The sequence below is a fragment of the Ailuropoda melanoleuca genome, chromosome 1 (assembly GCF_002007445.2).
Source record: "Ailuropoda melanoleuca isolate Jingjing chromosome 1, ASM200744v2, whole genome shotgun sequence".
Classification (NCBI taxonomy): Eukaryota; Metazoa; Chordata; class Mammalia; order Carnivora; family Ursidae; genus Ailuropoda; species Ailuropoda melanoleuca.
Window position 1 is genome coordinate 165,110,675 of NC_048218.1, and position 21,303 is coordinate 165,131,977.

Consider the following 21,303-nt stretch of genomic DNA (forward strand, 5'->3'; position numbering starts at 1 on the left):
ATTACTTGGTGAAGACCACCCCCTTGGGTACCTTCCCTGATCACTTACTGAGTAGGACGTGTGTATCAAGGAAAGCTTTGAAAGGCATCCTTAGGGAAAAATAATTGAAAAACAAGTTTGTGTTTGTATTCATAATGTGATTGGTAAGGTGAATGAATGACTTAAGAGACTGAAAATATTGGGGAGTGGAGGAAGAAGAGGAGGAGGAAGTGTTGTAACAAAGCTTCCTAGCTTCAGTCACAGTGGGCTCTGAGATTGGTAATATCTGTTAACAAAAGGAAGAAAAGTAGGTTTGGGACCTTTTGCCCTTAAAGTGCGGTAAGAACAATGAAAACATGTCATGCATCAGTTGAAAAGAAAGGTTTGAAACTTGGGAAAGAAAGAAGTGTGCCTTGTGAGTCAATACTTGTGATTTATTCCCATGGGGATCATAGTTGTGAAGGCTTCTAGAAAAAAGGTAGTTTTTAGGGGGAATATAGAGAGAGGCCAAAGAAGAAACTTTGGAGAACACTCAACATTTCTAATTGTGAAGAAGCAGTGGACACAAAAAAAAGCATGAGAGGATGATACCGTGGGTGAAATTTTGTATAAACTATGGGAGAAGTTGTATGAGTAAGGGAAGTTGGTCACTAATGAGAAGTAATCTAGAGGTGTCAAAGAAACACACCAAGAAAAGTACACAGGTATGGTAATAGTTTTGATAGAATGGTATAGACTAACTCTTGGTGTGGAAGGAGAGAGTAGGTAATGAAAAAGATTAATGATGATTTCTCTTTTTCAGCTTCAGTTGGCAGAGAAAGACAAAGAAATAAATGGCCTAACTTCGCGTTTGGAAAACCTCTCCAGGGAAAAGGTATCAAACAGTGTACTTAAAAAGTCTTCCAGGGGTGCCTGGGTGGCTCAGTTGTTTATGCGTCTGGTGCTTTGTTTTAGCTCAGGTCATAGTTTCAGGGTGGTGAGATCAGGTGCTGTGTGTGGGACTCTGCTCTCAGCACAGAGACTGCTTGATATCCTTGCTCCTCCCCCTGCTTTTGCTCGGGGGCACCCCCCCCCAAATAACTAACTAACTAAATAAATAAATAAAATCTTTAAAAAAATCATGAGAACGAATGATGGCTACAGCTTTATGAAGACACACATGTTACGGTCATGTGAGAGTGGCTTTGAAAACAAGTTAAATGAATAAAGAAAAGACTGAAACAGATGTTAGTACTCTTAGTGGAGAATGTTTTCAGTTAAGTAATTTTATTTTTATTGTTAAAAATTATTTATTTTTAGAGAGAATGTGCAGAATGGGGAGCAGAAGGGAGAGAGAGGATCTTAAGCAGGTTCCACACCCAGCACAGAGTCCGATGACCCTGAGATCATGATCTGAGCCAAAATTAAGTTGAACACTTAACCGTTGGAGCAATCCACGTGCTCCTAAATAATATTTTTAAGTAATTTACCTTATACTCTGAGGAAAATACTTAAGTATTGAAATTTAACTTGGTCTTTGTTATGTATTTTGTATTTAATAATAACAGATTTTATAATGTTTAAATTTAGGAAGAGAGTAAAAAATTTAAAAATTATACATAATGTTGTCTATCTGGTTTTCTTCTGTGACAGGAAATGTTTTAGAACTTGTTTAATGATTTACAGCATAACCTAACATTGAAGCAGAGCATACATTTATAATGTAAAACATGGCCGTAGTGTAACATTTCTCAAAGTGCAGTTTGAGGTCTTTTGGGGGGGATCCCCATCCCCCTTTAGAAGTCTACAAAATTGAAAACTGTTTTCACAATACTGCGATGTTATTTGCTTTATTCCCCACTGTGTTGCATATATATGTATATGTATTCCCCACCCACCCACTGTGTTACATTTACATGCTGGTGTGTAAGCAGTGGTGCGTTTTGAATAAAGGCAGTTGCACCAAAGTGCATTAGTATAGGTAACCATATTCGTCTTAACTGTTGCATTCACAGTTCAAAAAAAAACAAAAACCAGTTTCACTTATGATGAAACAGTTAAATAATCTTATTGAAGCTTGACCTTGGGGTGCACATCTTTCTAATATTGTGTGAGGAAATGGGGAGTACCCCCAAAGCACTTAATGAAGATGGTGGTGATCTTAAGGTGAAGCACTTGTGCAGTTGTTTGGGTTGTGAACTGAACTAGCTGCTCTTTTCATAGTATATCGTTTCCGTATTAAAGAATGACTAATAGACAAAATTTGGTTATTCAAAGTAGGGTGTTTGGCAGGTATTTTCTTGAAAAGAAGTGAAACGAGCCTGTTACTTTAAGGAAAAACAAGTGGTAGTATTTGTTGCCAGTGATAAAATTCAAGCTTCTAAGCAAAAACTAGAATTTTGGGAATCTTGTATCTGTTCCCATGAGCTTGATAATTCCCAATGCTTACATTTCTTTTTTTTGCATGCACCCGTAAATGTCTGTCTTCCTGTCTTCTTACCTGACAGTCATCAGTATGAACTCTTTAGTCAGTGGATTAGAATTTGCTACTGTTCTTAATTTGATGTTGCTGCAGTCCTAGATTTGGTCAGTGGGAGCATTTTCAAGCTGGTTCCTGATATGCCCCAGTATCAAAAGGGTGTTGTTGGTTTTTTGAGCACGTAATACTTCCCTAGCATTGCGGAATACTCCAGCTCGTCTTGTACCCTTCTTAACTCATCTTTGGCATTGTCCTTTTTTTTCTTCTTTTTCGTTTTTTTTTTTTTTTTTTTTTTAAATAAGAAAGACTCCCTGGTCCAGTCCTGGAATTAGTTCCTTTTCCAAGGAGTTTCTGGTTTGTTGTTAGTGGGAGATGGTATTTAGAAAACAAAATATGGGCCCTGCGTGTGTCCATGATTACTGGGGCTCATTGCTTCTAGATCTCTTCAGTGGGCAGAATTAAGAAACATTATTTTAGATATCATGAATTCTAGTTGAACTCCACATGGTTCTTACTTGCCTTCCTCATTTCCTATTTGTGTATGTGCTTTCCACGCTGAGAATCCTGGTGTCCAACAATACCAACACATACCTATTCATTTGTTAAATCTGATGATCCACATAAAACAGTTTCAGAATTGTTAGAGCCACATCACTATGAGAAAGATTCCTATTAGGAATAGAATTTGAGATTGAAGTTTTAAATTTTTATTTATTTATTTATTTATTTTCCTTGTCTCTTACACTTGAGGGTATTCAAAAAGCTTTTTCTTTTCTCCCTCCTCCCTTTTTTTCTCCCTCCCTTTCCTTTTCAGTGTATGGTAACACAAAATGGCAAGTGGGTTAAAAAGATTCCTGCAAATAAACAATGGATTAAAGATAATTTAAACAATAGGACAAATGAAGAGCAAGAAAATGATATTTTAGAATTTCTGGTATGAGGTTTGGTCAGGTGTATTGCAAAGTTAAAACAATGATGCTTTAATCAGATCTGACAAGAAGTTGGTAAGGAATACATATATCGGGGCACCTGGGTGGCTCAGATAGTTAAGCATCTGCCTTTGGCTTAGGCCTGGGATTGAGCCCTGTGTCGGGTTCCCTGCTCAGTGGGGAGCCTGCTTCTCCCTCTTCTGCTGCTGCTCCCCCTGCTTGTCTCTTTGTCAAATAAGTAAATAAAATCTTAAAAAAAAAAAAAGAATTACATAACATATTTCAAATGCTTCAACTTTTTGAAATATGGATTTACTTTCAGTGTTGTTAATAAGAAGCCCAGCTTTAAGTGTATGTTGTGCTTTAGCGATATCAGCTAATGCTAGAGAGAAGCAGTCAAGATACTTTCTATATTTTACATGTATAAAACATACATATCTGAAAGATTTATATGGATAATTTATACATAAGATATCTCTCTGGATATATACATAAGAGTCTCTCTCAGTAGTTCTTGACCTTGAGCTTGCATCAGAATCACCTGTATTGCCTGTTAAAACAGATTCCTGGGTCCATTCCCAAAGTTTCTATTTTAGTAGGTTTGTAGTGGGGCTTGAGATTTGCATTTCTAAGTTCTGGTGCTGTGCTCTGGGAACCACACTTTGAGAAATGTTCTAGTCACCCAGGCTTTACAACTCACCGATTGCTTTATTTTCTCAGCACTCTTATTCATTTCCTTTGCCAGCAATATTCTTGCCTACAATTCTTTGTTACTTTGTTGGACTCTTCCCCCCCCCCCCCCCTGGGGTTTAAAAAAAACAAAATGGAAAAAAAAAAAAAAACTNATAATAGAATGAACTCTGTTGTACTCTTCACCTAGCATCAGTAATTGTTACTTTATGGCTGTCTTATTTGTGCAACCATAATTACCTTCCTTCCTTTCCCCAGAGATTTTTTCAGGTATATCCCAGAATTTGTAATATTTCCCTCTAAATATTTATTCATAACTACTTCTTAAAAAAGATTTATTTATTAGAGAGAGAGTGCACATGCATGCATGGGGGGAAGGGAGGGAGAGAATATCAGGCAGACTCCATGTAGAACGTGGAGCCTGACACAGGGTTTGACTCCACAATGCTGAGATCGTGACCTGAGATGAAAGCAAGAGCCAGACGCTTAACCGACTGAGCTACCCAGGTGCTGCCTGCCCCCCCCCCCCACTACTCTTGACTCATCCTTCAAGTCCTAGAATAAATGACTCTTCTTTGCTAAGGGCTTCTTTGACCTTCAGTCTGAAGTTTGTGCCTCTGTTAAACCTGGTACCTGTACTTTTATTTCATAGCACTTAACATAATTTGTAATTATATTTATTTCTGTACTTCCTTAACATCTGGCTCGTCTGCTTAATTGTAAGATCCATGAAGACAGGAATTGCTTCTATTTTATTCACCGTTGTATTTGTAGCTGCTAGTACAGTACCTGATATTTGAAGTTAAATATTAGTTGAATTAATTAATTTAGGCACTCTAGCAGAGGCAAACCAGCTGAACAAACTTTTGTGCCCTGGAACTATAAGAGAGGACTCCTAACAAAATCTATTATTATTATTATTTTTTTTTTTTTTTAGGATTTTATTTAGTTGGGGGAGAGAGCGCGTGCGAGAGAGAGCACAAGTAAGGGGGGAGAGGGAGAGAAGCAGGCTCCCAGCTGAGCAGAGAGCCCAATGTGGGGCTCGATCCCAGGACCCTGGGATCATGACCTGAGCCGAAGGCAGACACTTAACTGACTGAGCCACCCAGGCACCCCTAACAAAAATCTATTTCTTAAATCGTGGAGGTTTTTTTGGGGAGAGTTAGGAATCAGCCATCAATATTATTTTGCTAGTTAGCCACATTCATGTCATACATGTTTTGAAGGTAGAGGAGGTCTTACAGGAGTTCTTGACCATGATTTTTCAAAGGGCCTTTTGGTAGTCTGGTGAAATCTGTTTAATATATATTAAATATATTAATATAAAATATATAAATTATATATATTTATAACATATTAATATAGTAAAAGATTTGTTTATTTTAGAGGGAGTGAGTGGGGGAGGGGCAGAGAGATAATCCCAAGCAGACTCCTTGCCAAGCTCAGAGCCAGATGCAGGGCTTGATCCCGGGACCCCAAGTCATGACCTGAGCCAGAATCAGGAATCGGCTTCTCAACCGAGTGAGCCACCCAGGTGCCCCAGAAAAATTTTTTAAAGATTTTATTTATTTATTTGACAGAGACAGCCAGTGAGAGGGGGAACACAAGCAAGGGGAGTGGGAGAGGAAGAAGCAGGCTCCCAGCAGAGAAGCCTGATGTGGGGCTTGATCCCAGATCCCAGAGATCACTCACTGAGCCGAAGGCAGACGCTTAACGACTGCACCACCCAGGCGCTCCTCCCAGAAATATTTTTAAATGAATAAAGCAATATATACAGAATCACAACGGAAATGAGTTATAAGAAAGTTATAAAATATTAAAACAAGTTTATGATATGTGACAGTGGTATATGTGTTTATTTAAAAATGTTAAATAAGATTTAGCGTGTGTAGTAATTACCATAATTTCAAGGTAGTGAAATATAGAGGCTGTTTTGAGATGGCTGCAATGACTGTAATATGAAGTGAATATATCTGATTCTGTAGGTGACAAAGGTACTGCAGCTATTGCTGGGTTTTTGTGTGTGTGTGTGTGTGTGTGTGTGTGTGCCTACATTCATAATTGAAGAAAATGCTAAATTTCAGTTAAAAGTTAGTGAAAAGATATAAATTCATTTTCCTCATCCAAGTTCATTTATTTCCTGAATTCTAAACATGGACCCTTTTGGGGGTGTTGTGAATGCAAATTTGAGAATCAGATTTTCTAAGTCAAGAGCTCAGTCTTCCGATTTATCAAACAGCCTATCTGTCTTGTTCATGTCCCTGTGTTCTGTTTACCCCGCCTCCAGTTTCCCTCATGAGGAAACAGAGCTGTTTGTTGCTGGTCCTTTCCTTAACCTGCATCCTATTTGCAGGGGATTTATTGCATCTCTGATGGTCGAGGAGTCTTAACTTAGAGGGAACTCTTTATTATGTTGGAATCTCTATGAAGTTGCTTGACTACCATAAATCTTCAATGAAACTCTTGACTCCATTTAAGTAGTTTATTGTTTGCTTCCAGAATTTCACCATGTTCTTCTAAGGTAATTTGCTTAAGTTTTTGTAGCAGTTTATCCTGTCTACATCTTTTGCAGTGTTCATGCCCTTTTCCTCTTGACTTGTCTTTGAAATATTTTTTGAACTTACTTTCACTTTTTCTCTACTCACATTGCACTTTCACAATTTTGAATTACATGGCAGCACTTTTTGAGTCATGGCAGGAGATGAGGGAACCTCCACTGAGGACCTGCCATGTTCTAAACACTTCTCTAGTTTCTCAGTAGTCCTCCTAGGGCTGGAGAATGTAAGTTCTTCAGGGTTATTAGTGCTAGAGCTGATGAGCAAATCCAGGTCAGTCTGACTCTAGTCTACCATGTAATGCCATCCCCTGCTTGTTGCTAATTTCACGTATGCCCAATTTCTAGTGTGCCCAATATAGCTTTCCTAGAATAACCTTACTGAAGGGCCATGTTACGACTATTCAAGAACTGTTAGGCCCATTGTAGTAAACTCCATGGTATAGATTTGGCACATCTGGCCTTCAGCTTGTCTTTTCTCTTGCTCTTCACATGCACCCTGTGCTCTAGCCATATCATTCATTTACCCAGTCCTGCAATATGTTATTATGTCCCATACCTTCTGTACTCTTTTTCATATGCTTAGGAGGAACTTTTAATTGCTATATCTCTTCTCAAACCTAAATTGACTTGAATTTTTCATGTTTACCAGTTTTGCTTTCAGTGATAATGACTTACTCTGTTTTAAGGTTACTTCATTTAATGGTCATTTATATAGGTAAAAATTTGCTGACACAGAATCTCATCTCTAGTTTTATGGGATGACATTCATCAAAACTAGCTGAGTTTTACTTTACAGATGAAATTTTCCATTTTTACATCCTTTGTTAAAATTTTGGTTGATTTTTTTTTTCTTTAACACCTTTACCAAGGTATAGTTTACATTTAATAAAACCTACCTATTATAAGTGCAATTTGATGAATTTTGGTAATATTGATGGATTTGGTAATATTCTGATAATACCATTATATTCAAACTATAGAATGTTTCCATTACTGCACAAAGTTTCTTCATGCTTGTTTTTAGTCAGTTCCGTCAGCTATCCCAGTCCCAGACAATCAGTGATCTACTTTCTGCTACTATATATAGTTTTACCTTCTCTAACATTTCATATAAGGGCAATCATGCAGAATTTACCCATTCACTGGTTGGACATTAACCTTTTACCAGCCGATGGACATACGGATTATTTCTAGTGTTTTGCTATGAATAATGCTATGAACATTCTCCTGTCTTTTTGTGGACATAGGTTTTCATTTCTCTCAAGTAGATGCCTAGGAATGGAATTGCTTTTTTTTAAGAAACAGCTGAATTGTTTTTTAAAGTGGCTGTACCATTTTGCATTCCCACTAGCAGTGTATGAGCATTCCAGTTGCTCGGTAGCCTCATTAGTTCATTAGTTCTTGGTATTATTGGGTTTTAATTTTAGTCCTGCTGGTGGATGTGCAGTGTTACTGTGGTTTTTTTAAATTTCCCTGATGACTAGTGGTGCTGGGCATCTTTTCCTGTGCTTACAGGCCATTCATATAAACACACACACATACATTTTTTTTTTTTTTAAGATTTTATTTATTTATTTGACAGAGATAGAGACAGCCAGCGAGAGAGGGAACACAGGCAGGGGGAGTGGGAGAGGAAGAAGCAGGCTCATAGCAGAGGAGCCTGATGTGGGGCTCGATCCCAGAACGCCGGGATCACGCCCTGAGCCGAAGGCAGAAGCTTAACCGCTGTGCCACCCAGGCGCCCCAATACATTTTTTTTTAAGTATATATACTTAAAGCTGTGTCTAACATGGGGCTTAAACTCATGACCCTGAGATTGAGAGTCACATGCTGTACCGACTGAGCCAGCTGGGTGCCCCCATTCATGTATATTCTTTTGTGAAGTGTTGAGATCTTTACCTGTTTTTTAGTTGAAATGTCTTTATTGGTTGTATTTGGTTTTAAGAGTTCTTTATATATTCTAAATATAATTCCTTTTTCATGTGTCCTGGAAATATTTTCTCCCAATACGTAGCTTGCCTTTCCATTTTTATTTATTTTTAAATTTTATTTAAATTCAGTTAATTTACTTAGTGTATAATTAGTTTCAGAGGTAGAGTTCAGTGATCGATCTGTCAGTTGTACATAACACCCGGTGCTTAAATTATATCACGTGCCCTCCTTAATGCCCATTGCCCCATTACCCGATTCCCCCCCACCCCCCCACCTCCCCTCCAGCAACCCTCAGTTTGTTTCCTATACTTACAAATCTCTTATGGTTTGTCTCCCTCTCTGATTTTGTCTTATTTTATTTTTCGCTCCCTTTCCCTATGATTCTTTTGTTTCTTAAATTCCACATGAGTGAAATCATGATAACTTGTCTTTCTCTGATTGATTTCACTTAGCATAATACCCTCTAGTTTCGTACATGTCATTGCAAATGGTAAGATTTCTTTTTTTTTTTTTGATGGCTGAGTAATATTTTATTATATATATGTACCACATCTTCTTTATCCATTCATCTGTGGATGGACATCTGGGTTCTTTGTGTAGTTCGGCTGTTGTCGACCTTGCTGCTAGAAACATTGGGCTGCACATGACTCTTCGGATCACTGCATTTGTATCTTTGGGGTAAAAATACCTAGTAGTGCAATTGCTGGGTTATAAGGTAGCTCTATTTTTAACTTTTTGAGGAATCTCCACACTGTTTTCCAGTGCCTTTTTCGTGTTTAAAAATACCTTTGAAGAACAAAAGCTTCTAATTTTGAAAATAGTCTAATTTAGCAATATTTTTCTTAATGGTTCATGCTGTTTGTGTCCTATCTTAAAAAATTTTTTTTTCTTAATCCAAGGTTACGAAGATTTTCCCCTATTTTTCTTTCAGTAGATTTACAGCTTTAGTTTTCATGTTTAGATTTATGATCCACTTGACATTAATTTTGGGGGGGGCTCGTGGGTGGCTTAGTCGGTAAGCATCCAACCTTTAATCTCCGCTCAGGTCTTGATCTCAGCGTTGTGAGCTCCATGCCCAACATGGAGCCTACTTAAAAAAATAATAAGTAAATTTTTTTGTATGGTATGTATGATACATAGTCAACATTTATTTGTAGATACCCAGTTTTTTAAGCTTACGTTTAAAAGACTACCCTTTTCCTTCATTGAATTATTTCTGCATCTCTGTCGAAAATTAATTGACTATGAGAATGGGTATATTTTTGGACTGTTTTGTTTTATTGGTTTATATCAGGGATCTGCAGACTAACATCTACAAGCCAAATACAGCTCATGGCCTATTTTGTAAATAGTCATTAGTTTATGACTATGCCCATTCATTTAGGCATTACCTATGGCTGCAACAACAGAGGCAGATTTGAATAGTTTTGACAGACTTGTGTCCTACAAAGCTGAAAATATTGACTGTCAGGCCCTTTATGGAAAAATTTTGCCAGCCTCTACTCTGTGTGTTTATCCATGTATCAACATCTGTTGTCTTCATTTTATAGCTTTATTCTAAGTCTTGGAATCAGGTGTGAGTCTTCCAACTTTGATCTTTTTAAAAATGGGCCATTTCAGGACCTTTGTGTCTCAGGGTTTATTTTAGAATCAGCTTGTCAATTTATACAAAAGCCTGCTGGGATTTTGATCGGGATTATATTGAATGTGTAGATTAGTTTGGGAGGAATTTATAAAAATGCCAAGTTTTCCAGTCCACGAATGTGGTGTATTTTTCTGTTTATTGAGGTTCTTTTTAATTTCTCTCAGCATGTTTGTTGTTTTTAGTCTACAGGCCTTGAACATTTATTAAATTTATTCCTAAGCATTTTAATATCTGTCAATTCTATTAATGGTATCTTTAAAAACTTCATTTTTATTGTGTGTTGCTTATGTATCGAAATACAGTTGCTCTTATATATGGATCTTGATTGCAGCCTTGCTAAATGTACTCCTAGTTCTTTAGATTCCTTAGAATTTTCTACATACATGATCATATCCTCTGAATAAAGATGATTTTACTTCTTTCCAGTCTGCCTTAATCTTGCCTTAATCCACTATTTAGAATCTCCAGTGCAATGTTGAATAGAAGTGGTGAGGGCAGACATCCTTGCCTTATTATTGATCTTAGGTAGAATCATTTAGTTTTTCACCGTTAATATTCACTGTAGGGTTTTGAAGTGTCTTTTTTTCATATTAAGGATGTTCCTTTTTATTTCTAGTTAGCTGAGATTTAAAAATATATATATGAATGCCTGTTGAATTTTGTAAAATGTTTCTTCTGCATCTATTTAAATGGTCATATGATTTTTTTCCTCATTAGTCTGTGAACATAGTGAATTATATTGATTTTTGGATGTTAAGCTAAATTTGCTTTCTTGTGATAAAAACTCACTTGGTTGGGGTGCCTGGGTGGCTCAGTCGGTTAAGCATCTGTCTTTGGCTCAGGTCATAATCCCAGGGTCCCGGAATTGAGCTCCATGTTGGGCTCCTTGCTCAATGGGAGCCTCCTTCTCCCTCTGCCTCTGACTGCTGCTCCCCCTGCTTGTGCTCGCTCTTACTGTCCAAAAAAAAAAAAATAAAAATAAAATGAAATCTTTAAAAACAAAACAAAAACAATAAAAAAGAACAACCCACATGGTTATGTTATATTCTTTTAAAATATTGTTGGATTTGATTTTTAAGGATTTTTGCATCAATATTCATGAGGGATGAGGTCTGCAGTTTTCCTGTGATGTCATTGTTTGACTTTGGTATTAGGATAGTATTGGCCTTATAAATAAAGTAAGTTCAGAAGTTTTGTTTTTTTTTTTTAAGGATTTTATTTATTTATTTGTCAGAGAGCTCACGCACAAGCAGGGGAAGTGGCAGGTAGAGGGAGAAATAGGCTTCCTGCTGAGCAAGGAACCCGACTTGGGACTTTGATCCCAAGCCCCTGGGATCATGACCTGAGCTGAAGGCAGACACTTAACCAACTGAGCCACTCAGGCGTCCCCAGAAGTGTTATTTTCTATAGTTTTTGAAAGAGTTTATATGGGATTAGTATTTTTAAATACTAGTAAGTTTCTTAAATGTTTGATAGAGTTTACTAGAGAAGCAGTCTGCTTTGCTTTTTAAAGTCCTTTGGCTTTTATTAATAACTAAGTGGTAAGAGATTCACAGTTTCCTCTTAGCTCAATAAAAAGGGCAGCTTCTTGGCACAAAATATTTGAAAATGCATTGTGCTTTTATTCTGCCTTCTCATGTATATGTGGAAGGGACATTTATGAGAAGTTAAGAGCCAGAGTTTTCAGTTGTATTCTTTAACCATAATAGGGAAGTAATTTTATTATATTTTAGCTAAATGTTTAATGCTGCCCCTAATTATAAAATTTTTGAATGCTTTCCACCTTTGTTTTTGTTAATTTTAGGAACTTAAAAGGAATCTAGAAGATCAAGCAGAAAGGAAAATGGAAGGTCAGAATTCCCAGAGTCCTCAAAAGATCTCACAGTGTCTCAACACATGCTCAGAGCAAAATGGTCATTTTGCAACAGTGCCACATACACAGCCAGTTCTGCAGTATGGTAATCCTTACGCAACACAGGAAGCCAGAGGTTATTAAAATAATTTTGGTTTGGGATTAACTGAATATGGAGTTTTTTGGTTTGTATCTTAATGGGATTAGAGAACTACTGGTACAATTAACTCTAATAGAAACATTATCTTGTAACCAGTAGTTTTAATTTTAACAGTTACTGGGTTCATCTAGGAGTGCTGCAGCACAAATGAGTAGTCTGCTTATTACATATATTTTTATTTTTGAAAATTACTTCGATTAGAAAGACATCATTTTTGTGATGCGTAAAAATGGTTCTTTATGTCCTGTTCATCATAGCTATACACAGAGACTCTATAGTACCAGGTTTCACTTCCAAAATTTTTATTTCAGATGGAGCAGATGGTGCTTTTTATCCAGATGAAATCCAGAGGCCACCTGTGAGAGTACCTTCTTGGGGACTGGAAGATAATGTTGTCTGTAGCCAGCCTGCTCGAAACCTTAGTCGGCCTGATGGTTTAGAAGACCCTGAGGATAGTCAAGTAAATTGAATTTCTCTTTTCTGAGCCTGTTCCTTTTATTTTTTGTTCCGTGTAGAGAGTTGGCGTTTCTGGAGTGTGTGTGCTTGTGTATAAGTGTGATTGTTTAATTTTTGGAAAAACCTGCTTGTATTTAAATTTGAAAAATCAACCATTAATATGCTTCAGACTTAATCTTTTACTTTAGTATAAATCCTAAAGTGTGAGTTCAGAGGATGAGCTCAATGTCATAGCTATCAGTTTAATCTTAAAAAAAAAAAATTTTTTTTTTGAGGTATAATTGATAAATACCTTTAGTTCAGGTGGACAACATAATGATTCAGTATTCGATCATGAAAGAAGTCTGGTTAACATTTGTTATCACACAGAGTTAACAAAATGTTTTTTCCTTTTTGATGAGAACTTTAAAGATTTACTCTCAGCAACTTTCAAATATAGGATAAATTATTAGCTGTAGTCACAGTTTAATTTTAATTATCCTAAGTAATTTACTATATTTTGATTGCAGATGTACTGGGTTGGAAGAAGCAGTGTTAATGGCAATATTCTTCAGTATGCATCTTTTAATTTTAGCATTTATACCCCACTTTAAATTTTAAGGTGGACTACATTATCTTTAGAAAAGAGAAGTGCATTATCATAGTTTATTTTTTCTGAGAAAGTCCTTTAGACAGCATTAGTATTTCATAATCTTTAAGCAACCCAGTACTGATAATTTGAGTTAGTTTGTGTAGCTTGTCATTTTTATTTCATTTGAGAGATTTCTTCACCATTTAATAAATAAGTTCTTTTCCTTTTAACAGCTTTTTTTAGATTTCCTGTGCATTAAGATGAATTTAAAAGAAATGCTTTATCGTGCTCTTTGCAAGTACAGCAGTATCATGACCTGTTTCTCATTTAATCTAGTTTGCTGCATTTAATTGCTATTAACCTTTGCAGAAACTGATCAGTGTTCAGACAGGCATGATTTTAGCCCTAGTGCTCAACACCCATAATGGAGAAAAATGTATTTCTCCCTCCTGCCTTTTGGCCTCCTATGTCCATTACTGGGAATAATTAGGAAAACTGTCAGAACTTTTGTAGCCTATTTAAGGTCTAGAGTATAATCTTACCGCTTTTTCACACCTTTACTTCACATTTTGCATATTTAATCTGATCATTCTTGGCACAGATGTTACGTGTGACAAGCCCTTCTCTTCCGTAGTCATCTGCTTCAGTTTAATTAGCAGAATGTTCTTTCTGATCTGTGTGCTTTGCCCTCCTGCAAACCCATGAGAAGCAGTGTTAGAGCCTTGTGCTCATTTGCTGACATGCTTAGATTTGGTAATGAGATGGAAGGACTCTTAATAGGCACACCTTGGATAATTATATTTTGCAATCGGAAGATTTTTTCACTTTAGACTTATGTACATTTAAGACTTTTTAAAAAATATTGTCATTACAATAACAAAATCACTTGGAAGTGAAGTAGTTTAATGGGTAATTTTTAGAATATATAAAGCAGATTTGTGTTGACCTGTTCCTTTTCTCTGGTTCCCTGCCCTGGGAGTATTAACAGCCACAGGACCTCCGTGTCAGGTTGAGGCTGCCTGTTCTCTAGCCTTCTCCAGGCATATACTTGCCAGATCTCCTTTCTGCACCGGAAGTTGGTCAGCTATCAGATGCCTTTTGTGCTCCTTTTCCCCTAATAATTGCACTAGCAGTAACTATAGCACCATAATTATGATGGTGATGGCACCAGACATTTCTCTAGCTCAGTTTGCCAGCTAGTACTTGGCTATTTAAATATGTTAACTCATTTGTTCTTCCTAGCAGTCCTAGGAACTGTTAGGATGTTTTGTTTTCTAATGGAGGAAACAGAAAGATAACTGGCTTGCTTCATCACACAGCTGGTAAGGGTATAGTCAGCTGAGGATTTCCGTATTTCCATATTTCTTCTTGTGGTTGATTTTTAGTTTCATAGTGTTAGAAAAGATTCCTGAAACGATTTTGATCTTTTTCAGTTTGTTGAGACTTGCTTTATAGCCTCATGTGGTCTACTCTGAAGAATGTTCCATGTATACTTGAAAAGAATATGTATTCTGCTATTTTAGGATTTCAGAATGCTCTGAATATATCTGTTAAATCCATGTGGTCCATGTGTCATCCAAACCCATGTTTCCTTGTTCATTTCTGTTTGGATGATCTGCCCACTGATGTAAGTGGGGTGTTAAAGTCCCCTACTGTTGGTGCATTACCGTCAATTAGTTCCTTTATATTTATTATTAACTGTTTTATGTATTTGGGTGCACATATATTTACAGTTGTTATATCTTCTTGTTGATTGTCCCTGTTATTAAAGTGTCCTTTGTCTCTTGTTAGTCTTTTTTTTTTTTTTTTTTTTTTTAAGATTTTGAGAGAGCACAAGTGGGGGGAGTGCAGAGGAAGAGGGAGAAGCAGACTCCTTGCTGAGCAGGGAGCCTGACGCAGGCCTCTATCCAGGACCCTGAGATCATGACCTGAGCCGAAGGCAGATGCTTAACTGTATAGTCTTTGTTTTAAAGTCTGTTTTGTCTAATATAAATATTGCCATCCCACCTTTTTTACATCCATTTGCATGATAAATGTTTCTCCATCTCCTCACCTTCAATCTGCAGATGTCTTTAAATCAAAAGTGAGTCTCTTGGGGCGCCTGGGTGGCGCAGTCCTTAAGCGTTTGCCTTCAGCTCAGGGCGTGATCCCGGCGTTATGGGATCAAGCCCCACATCAGGCTCCTCCGCTGGGAGCCAGCTTCTTCCTCTCCCACTCCCCCTGCTTGTGTTCCCTCTCTCGCTGGCTGTCTCTCTGTCTAATAAACAAATCTAAAAAAAAAAAAAAAAAGTGAGTCCCTTGTAGACAACATATAGATGGGTCTTGTTTTTTATCCACTCTGTCACCCCATGTCTTTTGATTGGAACATTTAGGCCATTTACATTCAAATTAATGATATAAATATGTGTCTGCTGCCATTTTGTTATTTGTTTTGTGGTGGTTTTTGTAGTTTTTCTCTGATCCTTTCTTCTCTTGCTCTCTTTCATGGTTTGCTGACTTTAGTGATATACGTGGATTCCTTTCTCTATATTCTTTGCGTATCTGTTACTGGTTTTTGCTTTGTAGTTACCATTAGGTTTGTATGTAACACCTTCTGCATATTGCAGTCTATATGAAATCGATGGTTAAGTTTGAACCCATTGTTTACTCCTTTCCCCAACCCACATTCTAGGTATATGGTGTCATGTTTTGCATTCTTTTATTTTGTGAATGCTTTGACTGATTATTATAGATAAGCTGCTTCTTACTGCCTTTGTTTCCTACTTTTCATATTCTCACATACAGTCTTTTCCACTCAGAGTCCCCTTTCATATTTCTTGAAGGGCTGGTTTAATGGTCATGAACTCCTTTAGTTTTTGTTGGTCTGGAAATGATTTCCTATTCTGAAAGCCTTGCTGGATAGAATTCTTGTCTGCAGATATTTCTCTTTCAGCACTTGGAATATTCATGCCCCTCCCATCTAGCCATAAAGTTTCTGCTGAAAAATCCACTAACAGCCTTCTGGGGTTTCCTACTGTATGTAACTATCTTCTTTTGCTGCTTTAAACATTTTTTTTCTTTATCACTACCTTTTGCCTTTTAATTAGTATGTGCCTTGGTGTGGATCCCTTTGGCTGATTTTGTTGGGGGATCTGCCTTCTGGATCTGGTATCTGTTTCTTGCCCAGATCAGGGAAGTTTTCAGCTATTATTTCTTCAGATAAATTTTTTGCCCCCTTTTCTCTCTTCGTTTTCTGTGATCCCTATAATGTGAGTGTTGTTATGCTTGATGGAGTCAGGTGTCCCTAAGTCTTTTCTCATTGTGCATAATTTTTTTTTTTCACTTGCTCAGCTTGATTACTTTCCATTACTCAGTCTTCTGAGTACCTCTGCTTCCCTCACGGTGGTATTTCTCTCTCACGTGTATTTTTAATTTCAGTGATTGTGTTCTTTATCTCTGGTTGATGTTTTTTTAATCTCTGTGTTAAGGGTCTCACTGATGTTTTCTCCTCTTTTCTGAGGTCCAGTGAGTATCCTGATGATCATGCTTTGTCAGGCATGTTACTTCTTTCTGCTTCATGTAGGTCCCGTGTTGTGATTTTTGTCTTGTTCTTTCATTTGGGACATACTACTCTTTCTCCTTATTTTGCCTAACTCTGTTTCTGAGTGTTAGAAAAGGTAGTTATGTCTCTTGTTCTGAAAGTAGTGGGCTCTTTTAACAAGCAGCCACTGCTAAGATAGGGCTGGCTGTGGCTGCTCCCCAAAGCATGGGCAGGCAGGGGTGCAAGGTGTGTGTGCTGGTCCTCTTCCACAGGGGAGGTGTGGCTGGTATGGAGACTGGGCCGGCTGGGACTGCTCTGCAAAGCGTGTATGGGTGGGAGTGGTACAGTTTTAACTATACGTGTGTGTCTTCCCCTGGAGGTTGGGTGAGACAGTTTTGGCAAGGTTTGCACAGGTTGTCTTAGGAGGGAACCCACAGCACTGGAACTAAGGCAGGCCCGGCTGGAGGGGCAGGGCATGGTGGTAGCAAGTTAGGGGGTGCTGATGCCCTGCTGGTTCCCACAGGTGGCCATGTGATTATGCTGGGGTGTGGTAGGGGAGAGAAATGGCACCTGCCAGGTGCTTTGTTCCTAGAGAAGTTCTTTAGTGAAATCTGAGGTTAGTAACGAACTCCCCCTCCTGTATGCCCCAAGCATACTTTTTAAGCTGCTGGTTCTTGTTGTATCTCTGTGGGCTCCTTGCTGTGCTGTCTCATTAAGTAAGGACAGGGACTCAGCTTCCTGTGGCCCTCTGGGCTTTCTCAGATTGAGCCTGATGATTTTTGAAAGTTCCAGAGGATTTAAGTCCCTGCTGGTTTTAAGAACTTAAGAAATTTGGCCCATCTCATATTCAAAGCCAAATGCTATGGGGATTCATCTTCTCCTTGTGGGCTTCTGGTGTTGATAGTTGTTTCTTACAGTCTCTGCCCTCGTTGCCCCTCTGGTAGCCAGACCTGCAGGGTTTTGCTCTCCACCGCACTTCTGCTCGTCCTGCCTCCTTGTACGCAGCCTTTCTCTACATTTTGTTTTGGAGTTTGTTTTGCCAGTCTTCAAGTCGTTTTTAAGGTTATTTGCGCTGACATGTTATCTAGCCTGGGGCGAGATAAATATAGGGTCCTCCTACTGTATCATCCTCCTTAGAAGTCTGCTTTCTCACTTTTAAATATATAGTTAGAGTTTAGTGACACTTCTTCACTGACATGCTCCATTACTAGAAATGAATGTTTGGCAGAACTTAAACAATAACATCTCATAAAAAGAAGAATGTTGACTAATATTCTATAATAATACAAAGTTTTCAGGGATAAAAAATACTCAGTAGTTTATATAAAAGTTAAACAGTCATTATTACTCTCTTTTCTCTTATGCATTAACTTTGGCCTTAGCATATGTTTTGGAAGCTGTTGAACTAAAGTAATTTTATCAGCTTGGTAGAAGTTTTACTAAGTGGTGGACCTTTCTCCCTTGACATTATTAACTCAGTGATATCTAAATATCCCCATTAATAATTCTTAGCAAAGGCAGAATTAAAGCACAGTCTGTTATATGCTGAATATATAGTCCTGTTGTCTAGATCTTAATGATTCAAGCGGTGTAACTCAGTCATTAGCTCCTGAGTATATATTGCTAGCTTGATGATTGCATTTTCTAATAGTTACAGAATATGTGTAACAAAAAATTTACCATCTTAACCATTGCTGTAGTGCTAAGTACATTTACATTGTTGTGCAACCAATCTCCAGAACTACTCTTCTTCTCAACTCTTCCCAGCCTCTGGCAACCATCGTTCTACTTTGTCTCTATGGATTTGACTCCTGTTGGTCCCTCTTATAAGTAGAATCATATAGAATTTATTATTTTATGACTGGCTTTTTCACGTAGCATAATGTCCTCAAGATTCATCCATTTTGTAATGTGTCAGACTTTCCTTTTTAATAATTACAATATTCCATTTTATATAGCACATTTTGTTTATCCATGCACCCATTAATTAAGCCATTTGGGTTGTTTCTACTTCTTGGCTGTTGTGACTAATGCTGCTGTGACCATAGGTATACAGATACATCTGAGTTCCTGCTTTAAATTCCTTTGCATGAATATCTAGAAATGCTGTACCTTATGGTAATTATATTTTTACAATCCCGAGTGCATTTTGAATTTAGTATGATTAACCCTATTTAGTATGATTTTAGTTACCTTACTTTAGTATGAAAACTTCATTTTGAAGATTTGATTTGTTTGAGAGAGAGCAAGAGAGCAAGCACAGGGCAGGGGAGGGGCCGAGGCAGGGAAGAGAGAAAGAGAATCTGGAGCAGACTCTCTGCTGAGCGCGGAGTCTTAATCCTACAACCCTGAGATCATGACCTGGGCCGAAATCAAGAGTTGGGATGTATAACCAACTGAGCCACCCAGGTGCCCGTGAAAGCATTATTTTGAATTTAGTATGATTAACCTTACAAATTTCTTTTATTGTCTAAGAGATTAACCCATCTTAATACTATTTCAGATGTTCAAGTTGGTTATATACAATAAATTATTATAAACAGTAATTTTTTTAAAAAAATATTTTTATTCTATTTTTCTTGGTTACTTTTTATTTTTTAGTAATCTCTACACTCCATTGTGGGGCTTGAGCTCATAATCCCTGAGATCAAGAGTTGTGTGCTCTTTCGATTGAGCCAGCCAGCTCCCCCAAGAATTTTTATAGACTAGATTTTGAGTTGGGCATAAGAAGTTTTTGAGTTTCATGTAGAGCTTCAGTTTACTGTAGAAACTGTTTCCTTTGTTTTGTAGTAGAAATAGTATTATGCTGATGGGTCTCAAAGTAGATGAACAATGTAAGGTGGTTTAGATCTTTGTGGAGATTAAAATGCTATTAAAATGTTTTTTTTTTTTTTTTTTTTTTTTAAAATTTTTTTTTTTTTTTTNTATTTGACAGAGATAGAGACAGCCAGCAAGAGAGGGAACACAAGCAGGGGGAGTGGGAGAGGAAGAAGCAGGCTCATAGCAGAGGAGCCTGATGTGGGGCTCGAACCCATAACGCCGGGATCACGCCCTGAGCTGAAGGCAGACGCTCAACCGCTGTGCCACCCAGGCGCCCCTAAAATGTTTTCTTAATAAGGATTTAATTATTTGGGATTGTTCATAAATACATTTCGGTTTGGTCTTTCCAATAAAATTTGCTTATAAAATTATTTTGGCAGTTTAGCTAACAGACTAGGTACTGGTTAAAAGCTATTCAAAAAATTGTTTATATTGACTATTTTCAGTACCAAAATATAATTATTTTAGCAGTTTTGGGCAGAAATCTTTCTCAGGATACATGGTTCTCTGCCTTCCTAAAGAATACCTAATATAACCTTGATGATTCTAGTTCATTTATTAAATTTATTAATTTAAAAATCAATAGTAAAACAGTGTCTTCATGTTTTTTTAGTAAAGCTGTGTGATCCAGTGCTGAAATATTATTGGATGTTTGAGTTCTTGTCTGCTTTTCTTTTTATCAGTAGCCATTTTTTGTTGCTGACAGTGGGCCTGCCTGTGTAACCTCACTTCCCAATCTAATTTGTTAGTCTAGTATGATTTTGGAAATTAACCAAGCTTGATGAGTAAAATAGAGTAAATGTATTCGTGAGTGAAAATTTGGTCATTTTGCGTATCAGGAGTCACGAGACTTTATATGAATTGGCTGCTAAGAGAATTTAGGACACACTTTCTGGTTTTGAACTGAGTAGGTGATTTCTTATTTCATGAGCACTTATGTCTCATTATAGCATCTAGAGTTCTGTTGAGTTCTTCTCCCCTTTTATTAGGTGATACAAAATCATGGGGTTATCATTACCAAATTTATGTGGCTTAGGAAGTATAAAGGTAAAAAAAAAAAAAAAGAATTGCTTTCCCCTCTTCCCCCTGATGGATAACATGTCAGGTTGGTTTAAGTCTAGCACTCGAGCAGCAAACTTGATTGTTAGCTGATTCATAGAAGCAGTAAAATTGGGGTAAAATTTTAGAAAGGGTAATCTTAACTCCTTTAATAGTATGCTTGAATTAAGGAATTTACATTCAGTTTTCGCTTTTTCTCAAAATTATTTTTTGCCTAGGAAGAGGAGAATGTGCCCTCTGCTCCCGATCCTCCAGGTCAGCATTTACGTGGGCGTGGAGCAGGCTTTTGCTTTGATTCCAGGTAATTTTTCTTTCCTGTGTAGAATTTGGATTATGTAGATGAGTGGTTCTCAAAGTATGGTCCCTGGAAACTTGTTCAAAATGCATATGATCAGGCTGTACCCTAGATCTCCTGAACCTGAAAGTCTTGGTGTGGGTGCCAGCAGTGTGTTTTTTTAGAAGATTTTAAGAAACAGAGCTTGAGAAGAGGGGAGGGGCATAGGGCGAGGGAGCAGCAGACTCCCCGCTGAGCAGGGGACTCTGTTCCAGGACCCTGAGATCGTGACCTGAGCCAAAGGCAGACGCTTAACCCACTAGCCACCCAGGCATCATAGCAGTATGTGTTTTAACATGCTTCCAGGTGATTCTGATGTGTGTAGTACTTTGAGAACCAGT

The 21,303-nt window shown here is 37.6% G+C and overlaps 1 protein-coding gene across 2 annotated transcripts in view; it reads left to right on the forward strand.

The window, feature by feature from the left end:
* Positions 1–21,303, forward strand: part of TAX1BP1 (Tax1 binding protein 1) — a 79,921-nt gene that overhangs the window by 57,140 nt on the left and 1,478 nt on the right. Inside the window, exons 14-17 of one of the 2 annotated variants that reach the window (XM_002912853.4) lie at positions 782–853; positions 11,995–12,178; positions 12,514–12,662; positions 20,847–20,929. In XM_002912853.4, the coding sequence (XP_002912899.1) occupies positions 782–853; positions 11,995–12,178; positions 12,514–12,662; positions 20,847–20,929 (488 nt within the window). The remainder of the gene's footprint in view (positions 1–781; positions 854–11,994; positions 12,179–12,513; positions 12,663–20,846; positions 20,930–21,303) is intronic. The other variant, XM_011223434.3, reaches the window with a different exon arrangement.